The 14,593-nt window shown below is 32.7% G+C and overlaps 1 protein-coding gene and 1 long non-coding RNA gene across 2 annotated transcripts; one reads left to right on the forward strand and one right to left on the reverse strand.

The window, feature by feature from the left end:
• Positions 1-5,087: 5,087 nt before the first annotated feature.
• Positions 5,088-7,528, reverse strand: LOC128041398 (uncharacterized). Its single transcript, XR_008196405.1, has 3 exons — positions 7,437-7,528; positions 6,925-6,999; positions 5,088-5,373 (listed from the first exon to the last, which is right to left on the reverse strand). It is a non-coding gene; the product is annotated as an uncharacterized LOC128041398 (long non-coding RNA).
• A 3,693-nt stretch (positions 7,529-11,221) lies between these two features.
• LOC105767537 (uncharacterized) lies at positions 11,222-12,501 on the forward strand. Its single transcript, XM_052630229.1, has 4 exons — positions 11,222-11,277; positions 11,379-11,525; positions 11,696-11,748; positions 11,834-12,501. The coding sequence occupies exons 1-4, from the start codon at positions 11,222-11,224 to the stop codon at positions 11,890-11,892; spliced, it is 315 nt and encodes a 104-aa protein (XP_052486189.1). The 3' UTR covers positions 11,893-12,501.
• Positions 12,502-14,593: the final 2,092 nt, after the last annotated feature.

The following is a 14,593-nucleotide window of genomic DNA, read 5'->3' on the forward strand; positions in this document are numbered from 1 at the left end:
CCTGTAACCCTGTTTTGGTGAAGGATGTGCGTTAAGGGTGTTACATATGCAATATCTGACCGAGTTAGAACCACATATTGAAGAGCACCGGCAAGACTTTTATATTTAGTAAGGTTAGCAAGCCGATTACCCTCATCTTTAGACAAAGTAGACAAACTAACCATCGGCGCATGAACACTCTTTGCATTAGCGAGAAAACTCCTGTCAAGCAGGTCCCGAATGTATTTGTGTTGACATAAGTGGAGATTTCCAGTAGGTGATCGAGTAACTTCAATACCTAAAAAATAATAGAGGTCGCCCATGTCGTTTAGAGAAAATTCATTATGTAGCTGCTAAACAAAATAGACCAAAACATAGACGATTGACTTGGTTGTAACTTTAACAAAAAAGGAAGCATTAGATTTAGATAAGACAAAACCAATAGAGACAAGGAACTGTTTCAATTTTTCAAACCAGGCACGCGAAGCTTACCATAATCCATACAATGCTTTTGTCAGACGACACACCAAAGGTTCACCATTTGGTCTATAGTGAACACAACCTAGAGGTTGCTACATAAACACTTCGTTAGTGAGATCTCCATTTAAAAAGGTATTGTTTACATCGACTTGACGGAGTTGCCAACCATTTGATACAACAATAGATAATATGGTTCGGATAGTAGCAGGTTTGACCACTGGACTAAACGTTTCCTTGAAGTCACATCCAAGTACTTGTGAACATCCCTTTGTTACCAACTGTGCCTTCCGCCGATTAATAGATCCATCAAGATTCTTCTTGATTTTGAAAAGCCATTTGCATCCAATCACTTTCTGACCAGAAGGTAGAGGAACAGGTTCCCAGGTAGAGTTAGCTAGTAAATTGTTAAATTCAACCTAAACTTCTAAATTCCACTCCTTATGAGCAAGACCTTCCTCAACAGAGCGTGACTCAAAATCTACAGCTTCAGCTGACAAAGCCTTGGGTTTAAAAATTCCTGCCTTAGATTGAGTAACCATAGTGTGAGTATTTCTCGAAAGGATAGGAGGAATATTTGAGGGCGCAGGTGTTGGTTGTAGCGGAAGAACTTCAGTAGACGGAATTGGAAGGTGATGCTCCCTCAGATCAGATCCTAATCTAGCCGATGAATCAATTGAGACGGTTTGTAGCGGACTACATGTAGTTGGTGATTCAACGAAAACAGACTGTACGGAATTGCAACTTGGAGCAGGCAAATGTACCGTAGGCGAAGGCATAGTGGTTCGGCTAGTCACTGTGGTGGATTGAGAAGAAGACTAAACAATAGGAACATACGTGGTAACACATGAAGGAGTCTGAACGTTGTTCAAGACTGACGAAGGAAACATGAATCGGCGCTCATAAAAAATAACATGACGAGAGATAATCACCTCACCATCCAGTATGAGACAGTGATAGCCCTTATATTGAGGGCTATACCCCTAAAACGTACATGGCTGTGAACAAAAATCCAGCTTGTTTTGCATAAAAGGACGCAAATATGGAAAACAACAACCAAACACCCTTAAGTGATCATATGTAGGTTCACAACCATGAAGAATCTGATACGGAGACTGACCTTTTAGGACCAGAGTGGGCAGACGATTGATAAGACGAACAACACTACAGAATGCATAACCCCAGTAGTCCATAGGTAAATTGGCCTGGGCCAAAAGCGTAAGACCAATCTCCACAATGTGTCTGTGTTTATGTTCAGCAACACCATTTTGTTCAAACGTATGTGGGCAAGAAAAATGATGAAGAATCCCATGACTAGCCAGAACCGATGCAAAAGCACGAAACTCTCTGCCCCAATCACTTTGAAATTTTTTAATATTTTTCCCAAACTGAGTGACAACCATCTTCTGAAACTGAAGAAAACACTCAACTGCTTGAGATTTACGTTTAATCAAATAAACTTGGGTAAACCGACTACACATGTCAATAAATGAAACATAATACAGATTACCCCCACAGGCAACAGAAGCTGGTCCCCACAAATCAGAAACAACAAATTCAAATAATTTCATATATTCAGTAGTAGAGTGTGAAAAGGGTAATTTATGTGATTTCCCTTTCTAACATGCAATACAAACATTATCAATACATTTTTTTATTGGAAACAATTAAAAACTTGTCAAGAACAAGTTTAACAACTACAGTAGAAGGGTGACCAAGTCTTTTATGCCACAATGTAAAGACATCATCATCTGAAAAACAATCTTGAATCCTGGTGTTGTGAATAGAAAGAATTAAGCCGAATAAACAAACGGATCGGCCGAAAATTGATAAAGACCATCACAAACTTGGCTTCGCAGCAAAGTTTTCTATTTCTGGATGTCCTTAACAACACAATAAGATGAATAAAATTCGAAAAATACATTATTGTCATTAGCAAACTGAGAGACAGTCATAAGATTTTTCCGGATGCTCGGCACGCACAAAACATTAGATAGATGTAATAACTTCTTCTTTGTAGGCAGAACTGTATTTCTAATAGACGAGATTTTAGTGGGGGTCCCATTCCCCATTAAAAGAGAAGAAGTACCTGAGTATGGAGTGGACTCATTTAAACTAGAAGCATTCTGACAGACATGGTGAGTGGCCCCGAAATTTGGATACTAGGACTAAGTTTCTACTGGCATAGGGACATACAAATCAATACTATCAAAGTTGGACTCATACTGTGTGGCAACCAAAAAATTAGACAAATTAAAATCAGGAATTTGGGGCAGCCCAACACACTGTGACGAGTCAAAATCAAACACTCGTGCTCGTGGTTTAGTCCACCACGGGACGTTGGGACCATTATTTCTCATAGAGCTTTCAAGGCCCACATAATTAACATTAGGCTTAGTCGAATTTTGTCCAAAATTTGGACCAGCATTGGCCTGCCCACTATGTTGACCATTAGGACCAGACGACTTAAAGCTCTGGCCTACAGTATTCGGCCTGTGCACCCCAACAGAAGGCCTAAAATGTTGCTGGCCCAGGTCGCGCCCAAAATCGCGCCCCAATTCTCGCCCAAGGTGTGGTCTGTCATATGGACCATAAGAAACATTTGGGCCACCAGCAAACCCAACTATAGCACTAAACGGTCCAGCAAAATTAAACCCATAACCTACTTCATTAATTTTAGTAAACACAAAAGGATTAGAAACCCTAGACTGCGATAATTGATATCCAAAAGTTTGAGATGATGGCCATTCTCCCCATGAAGTGCCACCAGGAAACTGAGCCAGAGCAGTCTCCGCAGGCTGCCCAAGTCCACCGAAACCAACAGATCAGCTAGAGAAAACACTATACAGCTCCTGTCCAGCATGAGTAGAGGAAAATCACGTCGTGGTTGAAGCATTTAGGCCGTTGTAGTCATGATTGAACTGGTAGAAGCAACGCTACGCCAAATGACCATAACGGCCACATATCTGACACTGTGTCCGAGGATGAAACCCACGCCCACGTGAACTAGATGTGGAACGACCACTACGATCTAATTTGGTTAATGTCGTAATCGAAGCCTCAACTATGTGAGCATGCATCGGCACATCACGCACCATTCTTGTCTGACGGCTTTCAAACTCCAATAAGACATCAACAATTTTTTGGAACGGACAGGTCTCCGATGAGAAAGAGGCCAGAGTTAGGACCGCATCAAAATCAGACGAGAGACCAGCAAAAATCACCTTCACCTTTCGGCCTTTGAGACGATAGATCTAAAAGCTTCAAGCAATGCGCAGGTATTCTGGATTTTTGCAATATATTCTTTAATAGTTAACTCACCTTTCTTGATGAAGTGCAGGTCTTAATATGTGACATTTTAGCACCAGTGGAGGCAACAAATAAACGATTTGTAGTGCTCCAGACATCATAGGCCGTTTTAGTAGCTGTAAAGCAAGACAATAAGGAAGCACTAATAGTAGAGAGTAACCAAGAAGCTAGTAGCTTATCTTGTTGAAGAAACAATGACACATCAGGATTTGGAGTCAGAACACCATCCGGAGACGCCACAAATCTAGGCGGAGCAGGTAACGTGCTTTCTAAAAAACCTTGCAACTCATATCCTTCTATGATTAATCTAATATGTTGCTGCCATTGCACAAAGTTTCCGTCATCTAATTTCACTGTGTCGTGACGAGGGAATGACCGAATCAAACGCGAGCTGAAAAAAGACAGACTAGAATGATCAACGGAAGTGGAATCTATTGAATGAGCCATGAATCGGTAGCGAAAGCAGACACCAGGAGGTTAGGTGACTAATACCATGTTAGATACTATACTAATACACTAAAACAAAGAACAAAATGAGAATGATGAATTTATTGAGAAAATTGATTTGTATTCTTTATCTGCTTGAATCAATACACTATTGATGTTTATATACTTGAATATGAGTAACTGCTCCAAACCATGTAACACCCCTTACCCGAGACCGTTTCCGGAGTCGAGTACGAGGCATTACTTAGCTTATCTTACTAATTCGAAGCATAAAAACTTGTTTTGAAAATTAATTTCACTATTTATAGCAATCTGTCTAATCGCGCAGCAGTTACTAAATTAATTATAAATCGAGTTACGGGACTCGAAATTTAATTCCGAAAATTTTCCCTGAAACTAGACTCATATATCTTCCTACTATAAAATTTCCAGAATTTTTGGTTCAGCCAATTAGTACAGTTTATTAGTTAAAGTCTCCCCTGTTTCACCACTTGACTGTCCTGACCTCTTGCCACTAAAAATAAATTTTCTCATTATAGGATTTTCATATGAAGTTATTACTCATTTCTACAGAAAATAGACTCAATAAGGAATCTATAGATATAAACTACAACTCATAACCATTTTTGTGCAATTTATAATGATTTTCTAAACTTAGAACAGAGGACTCCAAAAACAGTTCTGACCCTGTCTCACTAAAGTTCTCATATCTCAAAATAAAAAATTTCTTTTGTTAAACTGTTATTTTTCCATGAAAATAGACTCAACAAGCTTTAATTCCATATATTATTCACCCTCTAATTAATTTTATACTATCCTGGGTGATTTTTCAAAGTCACATCACTGTAGCTGCTTGAAATCTGTTTCTTTACAAATTTTTACTCTTTCATGATTTCCATGCATGATTTATCATCTAAACATACATATTACCAAACATATTCATACTTAACCATTTTAAAAGCCAAACATTATCACATACTCACACATCTTCCTTTAGCAATATCATAGATACAAACATTCAAATTGACTAATCCCTATACATCACTTAGGTATAAACATTACTTAGGTACATGCCACGTTATCAAAAGAAAAATACATCGCTAAATTTTTCTGAGGTTGGGATTACTCCGGATGCTGGACCGAACACTGTTTTCTACTAACCTGCGCACGGAAACAACCATACGCTGAGTATGGGAATACTCAGTGGTATTACCATAATTCAAATTAATAACTTTAATCGATAATTTATATACATTTAATTTATGTCTACAATTATTCGTTAATTGTCTCATACTTTAAATCAACTTGATCATTAATAACAATAAGCAATATTTCAATCTTATATTTAATTGTATTCATACCTTGTTTCACTATCTAAATTTTATTGGATTTTCAACATCTCATTCTAATAACTCATTCCAATCCATACAAACTCAATCATTTCATCAACTCATTCATTATCATTTCTATTTATATTCAATTTTACACTTATAATCTTTTAACACTCAATTTACACATTAAATCCATAAATAAAATTCAATAACTTGTATTCAATTAAATTCACATATTATTTCACTATTTCAAATCATTTTATTTTCACTTGTCATTTTACATCATTTCATATTACCAAAAACTATTTCATAAAATTTATCATTATTTGTTTCTTGAACCATAATTCTCACATTCCATTTTCACATCTCAATTCAATGTCTTATTTCAAATCAATTTACTTCAATTCAAATTGCTTTTAATTTCCAATCCATATACCTTCAAATATTCACATAATTCATAATTCAATATCATTTCTTACTTCAATTCTTTTATTTTCCCCCTATTAACATGACTCGGACTTTGGCGGATACACGGATCCAACCAAACACACCAGTACGGCATCTAGTGCCTCATCGGATAGTTCGAAGCAATAGTTGACACCCAGTGTCTCATCGGCAAAGCCGAAGTAAGTTGGTACCCAGTACCTCATCGAATCTATCCGAAGTAACAGTATGACACCTAGTGTCTCATCGACTCAAGGTCGAAGTATCCCTGAACACTTCCAATCCTATGGCATGCCAACTATATCCGACTCAGCCCGACTAGTTAATAGGGTATTCAAATCATTTTTCTATTTCAAACTCACTTTTGATTCAATTCACAATTCAATTCAAATTCACTTTCCACTTTCAAATCAATACACAATTCAACACCAATACACATTTCAGATATTCACACATAATCATACATCGATTCAATTCAAACCACTTTTCAATCAATACAGAATTCACATATTCACATAATTTCAAATCTCATATCTCGATTTCCAAGTCACATATCAATTCACAATTCACATATTCACACATAATCATAATTTAATTCACTTTCATTCAATTCATATTTTAGTTCATTTTCCAACCAAATTCAAATCACTAATTATTTTTCATTCAATATACATTTCAATATCACATTAATTCTTTTAATTCAAATCATATCACTAGTAATTTCCATTCAATTCACATACAATTCAAGATCGATATTCACATTATTTTTATTTACTAAACATATTATTCAAAATTCAACGATTACTATTAATAAATTCAATATCAATATGTATTTAAAATTTAATTCAATCGTGATACTTACCTCAATTTGCTTATCATGTATATTAATTTAAATTTTAACGATTAATAATTAAATTCAAATTATGGTAATACTAACTGAAATTTCTCTCAAGTCAATCCTTGTCCACCTTCTCCTTTCCTTTCTCGGACAATGACTCTTGCACGACATTAGCTACGTAATTAAACAATTAAAAATCATTAATACACAATTTCATTAAAATATTTCCATTTATACCTAAACTTTACCTAAATTCTAATTTAATCCCTTATCAATGCTAATTTTATTTTTCCTAATCTAACTCCATATTCTCTCTTAATTCTCACTATAAACTCAATTTAGCTCTTCAATTTCACCATAAATCCCTAATTTCGGGATTCTTTCAATTTAGTCCCTACTATTCAAATCTTACACTTTATTTTACAATTAAATCCTTTACTAACTTCTAACTTGAAATTCAATCAATTTAACCCCTAACACTTCAATTTATTCAACATGAACATCATCTAATAATCTACTAACTTTCAAAATATCAACATAAATCAAGTAGCATTTATCTCTAGGATTCCTAAAACATCAAAACTAAGAGAAAATGGATTAAATTGACTTACCAAATGAGCTTAGAACCTCAAAACCTCAATTTTCTCTTTTCTTTCTTTCCTTCTTTCCTTCTCTGTTTCGTCCATGCTATTCTGTTTCTATTCTCTTTTCTATCTTTTATTTCATTAGTTTAATATAATAACAATAAAATAATAATATAATATTATTTACTTAAACAATAAGTAAATACATAATAATCACAAATATATGTTTTTATTTATACACTTGGATTTATTTCTACCACACACTTGTCAAAATTTTGGTTTATTTTACCTAATAATAATATAATATAATATAATTTACAATATAATAAAATAATAATATACTTCAAAAAAAATCTCAGATTTTATCATGCATATGCCGCCTCATTTATGGGACTTGGCATATTTACCTATTTAGTCCTTTTAACTTTTTTAATCTATAATTAAACTTTTATCCCTGTTGCAATTTAGTCCTTTTTAATCAATTAACCATCGGAACATTAAAATTTCTTAACGAAACTTTAATACTATCCTAATGACACTCCGTAAATATTTATAAAAATATTTACGACTCATTTTATAATATCGAGGTCTCGATACCTCGTTTTCGACCCAATTTGCCTAATAATTTCTTTTAAATAACAAAATTCACTAATTTAAAAATATTTCTAAAATCACACTGAACTTATAATTATTAATTAATAAATTTTTCTAACGTTTTCATCGGATTTAGTGATCTCAAATCACTATTTTGACACTCTTGAAAATTGGGCTATTACAAACCAACTATATACCAGACTAATTAACTGAATGATAATAGACTAACAATCTCTATATTAACAATCTCTATACTCTAACACACTCTCACCTTGGCATTTCATTTCAATAATTTTCTATTAGATTATGTACATTTCATATTGGAAAATGATACTATAAGTTTAATACGGATATCTTATATTATGTACGAAAAATTATCTGACGATAATTAAAGAAATTGTTTCATAATGATTCCTTGATCATCATACTATTATTCTCAATCCAAGCATTAAAGAATATTTTTTTTTCCTTATTGAAAGAAAGCAAAGAATTGATGATATAGTAGCCAAACCTTTGGATATATTAAAAAGCCAGTGAGCGTTGCGTTCATTCCCTGGACCAAGTATACACAGTACTTTGCCAGTTATTATCATTTACAAGAATTTGTCCATTCCTTCCCAAGCATGTATCCGAAAGCAGCCAAAAAACACATAAAAAGTAATAAAAAGGAAAAAGGCGTGCATCTTGGGTTTTAGCAGCTATATAGTCTATATACCTTCAATCAAATGCATCCTTTAAATCCGTATTGGTTTTATTTTTGCGTAAAAAATTCCCAATTTTCCCATGATATTTGATATTATTTGTTTGTTGGTGCGTACTCTTAACTCCAGTACAGTGGCACGCCCGGCGCCCCCTCTCTCCTGTGAAACCCACATATAGGGGTCCCTTTCTGTCCCCTTTTTTATGTTGTGATATATTTCAATGCTTTACTGTTTTGTTTGTCCATTTCTGCCTCCCAGTTTTCGAGCCCTCTACTTTGTACCCAACTTTTTTTTTTTCTTTTGTAATCTGTTTTCCCTTTTATCCTGTCGTCCAGGGAACCAGGACTCACATGAGCCAACTATCCTGATCCAGCCTACAACCACCATACTAAAGTTAGTTTTTGTTGTGAATAAACAATTGTTCAACCAAAACAAGGGGCTAAAAATCCTTAAAACATGTCATGTTTTGGTGTTGTGTCATTCTTGGTATTGAAGAATTCCTCAAGACATCTGTATTATAGATATATAGCTAGTCTTGGAATTATATAAATATGTAGAGATCTAGGATGAAAACTCCTTTTCTTAAAAGTTAGTGGTGAGATTATAGGGCAGTACAATACCCAATATGTTGTTTGGTTTGGAAATGGAGAATCTCAAGTCTGTAGAAATTATGAGAAAGCTGAAGTACTCTATAGCCTGGCATTGTAGCAGTCAGCAGTGTCTATAGTATTCCTGAAAACACAGGATATATATATGAGATACAAATTCAGGACAACAAAAGAAAGAAAAACCTACCAAGTCGTCCTTGATCTCTGTGTAATGCCAGTTGTGGCCCAAAAATATCCAATTCTGTTTATCATTATGTCAGTGTATTCAGGGCCTTACTGTCGGCCCATAATACCAATAACTCATCTAGACAGTATATCTGGACTTGGATGACCTTATGGGGCTTGCTTGAATGGGTACAAGTAGGGATTTCACATTTTCGCTGCTTAACCCTTGTTCTATTTAATGGCAAAATACATAGCTAGGTTTTGCTTTTTGCTTTTTTCTTTTTTGTAGGAGCTAGATTTTGTTTTGATATTCTAATCTTCATATTTATGATAGTTAGAAACAAAAATCTTTGAAAAATTATTTGATATAAATAAATATAATACTTGTTACACCCTCAATTCATTTGTGGACTCTAAAAACTAAGCTAATGATATATCAAATAATTACCCAAAATATTTAATCATAATCAAAACATTTAAACTTTGAATTTGTTTAAAAGAACTTTGAAGTTTCGAAATTTTTCTACTTTACCCTTCGAAATTTTTTATTTAGATTAATCTTTGATTTTGATCTTTTTTCAAATTTAAATAAAATTAAAAAAACTAAAGTTTAAAAACTAAATATTTCTTTATTCCTTAAATTGCAGGGGTTCTGGTGTTTGAGTTACATAAATGACAAATCTTCAATAAATTATTTAATTTTGCTGAGAAAAAAATCAGAAGGCTAACTTCTTTGTTAAGGATGGAGGCCAAAAAGTAAGGATATTTTGACTCTAATAAAAAAATTATTTTAGTATTTTATTTTATTTTTGTTTTTGTTTTTTTAATTTTTAATTTTGTTTTTATCAAATCAATCCAAAATAAAGAAAAGTTAATGTTTTTAATTTTACTGATGTTGCATACATGTAGATTGTTATGTGAATGTCACGTTAGTATTTAACTAATTTTTAAAATTTAAAAAAATATAGAAACTTTTTAAAAATTAAAATATTAAAAGTTATAAAAACATTTTAAAATTCTCAAAATTAATTACATAACAATTTATGTATATGTCACGTCAGAAAAGTTAAAAAATCTTAAAATTTTTATTCATGTAATTTAACAAAAAAAAATATAAATTTAATAATTAAAATAGGTGAAAAATTAAATTAATAACTAAAATATTTTTTTTTTATAAAATTGAAAGGGCGAAAAAATCATTAAAAAGAATTAAGCCCTCTGAAAATGCAGCCTCGAGTTTCAGCGTAAATCAGCTTTTGGGTGCATTAGGTCGGTTGACTTCAGCCTCACAAAAGGGACACCACCAGTTGAATATAGAGAACATTCTTTGGATCTTCCACCGCAAAGCATCCATTACAGCTTGTTCTCTCTCTTTTTCTTTTTTCTACTTTTTATGAAAATGAGATTTAGGCTCTGATTACTGATTTTCTTTTATCGGAACAAAAATTCTCCATGTCTGATTCTTTATATTATTTGCAATTAGATTGAGGTTTGATACAGTATATATTTGATTAAAGTGAACTTTTAAAAAAAAATATATTTTTTATATAAATTTTATTATTTATGTTCAAAATCCGAGATTATTATTTTTTAACAATGTCTAATTATATATTAAATATAAATGTGAAATATATTCGAATCATTATGAAGTACAGAAGCAGATATAGGGGCGTATTGGTTACAAGTGAGACTCAATTAGATTTCTATGTTTTGCCATACATATATTGACTGAAATTTTGGAAATATGTGGAAATTTCAAGACAAGTATAATCAAGTGGCTGTGGTTCATCCAGCAAAAGAGCAAGGATAACAAGAAGGCATTGTTCCACTGAATATGCTTCTTTCCAGGAGGGTATAAATAAGGGAGAAGTAACGGAGTACATAGTAAGTAATTAGTGCAGCAAAACACAAGGTGCAGCAAGTGCAATAGCAAATATTACAGGGCAACATCTCCATTGGCAGGCGGCCACTTACACAGGCATTCCTAGTCCAACTACAAACTCAAATGCATTAGTACAGTGTGCTCTCTGCCAAAGGAGATTTGCCCGGTAATTCTTTTGCACTACAAGTTCAATGCATTACCAACTGAACAACACTGCCCACTGTTCCACTGAGATTGAAATTTGAAACACATTGTTTTCGTTTTCTTTGTCCTTTCAGCTTTCTTACCCGTCTTTTATTTGCTGTCTAATATGTGTTTTCATCCTTTTGTTAATAGAAACACTTATAATTATTTTCCTGGCTTTTGCCTTCAGCTTCTGAAAGGGAAATGTAAGTCAATGTATATTCGGTACGTACCATGTCTTGGAAAATTAGTACACCAAATTATCCGTTGATTTGCTTCCTTGATCTCCAGGTTTAATTCATAGGAGAAGTGAAGAAATGTATATGCAAGTACTGACATGGAACATCTAGCGACGACACAAACTAGATTTTCTTTTGGTTTTGGTGTTCAAGTTCTAAAGGTCTGAAAATGGAGACATTTGAACTTAAAACTTATTAATGAGGGCTACTGAAGCTTGAAGATCATGAGCTGTTAGTGTCATTCACTTGATCATGCTGCCTAGTAGTACTTCATGGAAGGAGACGCAGGGTTAAAACTCCACTTTCAAGATTAACAATTGCATTCTCATGGTGATAAATGGTATTTTCTTTAGGTTGGTACAGTGTAGGGCAGTAAATTATACTTGAAATTTATCTGATTCAAACTTCAGTTTATTCCCAGGTTTTCACTGATCTATATACACAACCTCATGATGAATTCGGCACACTTTGATCCCAGTAAACAAACAAGAAAAGCAAAAAAGGAAAAAGTGAAAGGGTATTACATTGCTATAGAGAGCCATACATATATGTAGGGACTATTTATCTGGTTTTGATCCTGACATGCCCATTGTTTTGCAATACAATCAATTAATGTAGGGAACTGGTTTCCAACATCACTTAAAATTCTCAAGTGTTTTGTTAGGAGCTGTTTAAATTCTCATAAATTTAATGAGAAAATATATATGTTCCATATATCTACTTGCATATACATTTCTTCAATTCTTCTGTGAATTAAAACCTGGAGCAGGGAACCAAATATAAATTTTCTCCATTAGTAGGCATGAAACCTAAGTTCATCTTCTAACTTCAATAGCACTGATTGGTAAGTTTGTAAGTTCAAATTTCTCTGTTTTTAAATAAAAAACTTAAAACTCGAACACCAAATTAGGTGCAAAGGAAAATCTGGTTTATGTTTGAGATAAGAGAATAATAATACACATAGAGATGCCCTAGCCTTTGTAAACTTTTAATGACCTTTTGTTGGCGTGTAGAGCCGGTTTATGCTGCTGCTTCATCTGAAAGTAAAAGGAAGATGGCCACAATGAGCCGACAGCTCAAAAAAACCAACAGCATCTTCCATATGGAAAAAAAGTTGGAACCTATAGATGCTTGAATGCGAGCCTGTTCAACCTTGATTGACGTGATGAATTATACAGCCTGTATAATATATATGTATACACACTCAAAGCAATCGCCTCCATGTATATAATTTGAAATATGTTCATACCTTCAAATAGCCTGTACGATATTCAGAAGGATTGAATTAAGAATACTGGGTTTGAATAAAAAATGACAAATAAAAATTTAGGATCCTTTTAGGTATACATTTAGGATTGCTGGTGCAATAATCATTTTAAGTGTAACATATATTCATTACACATAATTATGTCTAATGTGTTAATAATTTCATTATTTTCAATTTACCCTATAAATTCAGATAGTAGAAAATGAAACTAATTGTAGCGCTTACGGCAGTTGCAAATGGCAATATTACTCATCATCACGAAAACAGATTACAATTATTGTATAAATATTTATGTTTTGAATTGTAGTGTATGTATATATGGAGTTTTGATTTTGATTTAATTGTATATATTTATTTATTTTTATATTGGATTAAAATAATTATTTGTGTATCAACGTAAAATTGTGACAATTTGATTATGTCTCTAATGATTTCTGAAAATTGAATCGAATGAAAGTATATATAAAATTGCACAAAATCAAAATTTATGTATAACATTGCACATTGGATAAAAATTCATGCATGGTTTTGGTATTTATTTAAAAATGAAATCCGATTCGTTAAATGAAAGGAATAGTTGTTCAAGATGCTTGATGGTATGAAAGTGAATTTTTTCTTTTCAAAAATTTTGTTTAATTTTGAAAATTTGAGTTTAGAATAAATGCGTTTATTAAATATATATTTTAAAGGTGTTCATTAAATATTAGATTAACTAAAACAGTTTTGGAATAATTATTGATTGTTTTGGCATAATTATTGTATTCATTTCTTAATTTTTTATATTCCACACACATGCATGGTGTTTAAATGAGCTTTTGATTTTGATTTTAGCCTTTCTTTATGATCCTTTTGAATTGTTAACTCTTGGTTTAAGTTGTAATACAGATTTTACAAAAGACTTGAAATTTTGGAGACATTTACTACTTTAGATTTTAATTTAATATGATGTAGCTCGAACTTTTGTGATCTTTTTGCGCCCAATTGAATTCTTGAATTAATAAAATTGTCTTTAACTAACATTGACCATTACAATGCTAACGTGACCGTTAATGAGCTGATGTGGTGCTCCATATCAACAACAGTTGTTGACGTAGGTAACAAATAAAAATTAAAAGGAATGTTTATTTTTTTTACGGGAATGTACTATTCATTTTAATTTTTTATTTTTAAAAAAATATATTTTTTTAATTTTTTGTTGACATGGCACTGCCACATTAGTAAATTATTGCTGATGTAGAGCGCTGTATCAGTATTGTATCGATAAGCATTAATCAAAAAGTCTATTCGACTAGTTTTGTTACTTCAAGGACTTAATTGGATTAAAAAAACACAAAAACTTAATTGATTTTTTGAAAACATCGGAGGCAAGCCGATATACATTGTTTTGTTTAAGGAATTTCAAATCCTTGAATTTGGAGTGTGATAATTTCAATTAAGGGTGAGCATTCGATCGAATCGAATCGAATCGAATAAAAAATTTTCGAGTTAATCAAGTTTTCGAATCTCATTTTATCATCCTAACTTTATTTGAAGTTTTCTCGAATC

Source organism: Gossypium raimondii, chromosome 5 (assembly GCF_025698545.1).
Source record: "Gossypium raimondii isolate GPD5lz chromosome 5, ASM2569854v1, whole genome shotgun sequence".
NCBI classification, from domain to species: Eukaryota; Viridiplantae; Streptophyta; class Magnoliopsida; order Malvales; family Malvaceae; genus Gossypium; species Gossypium raimondii.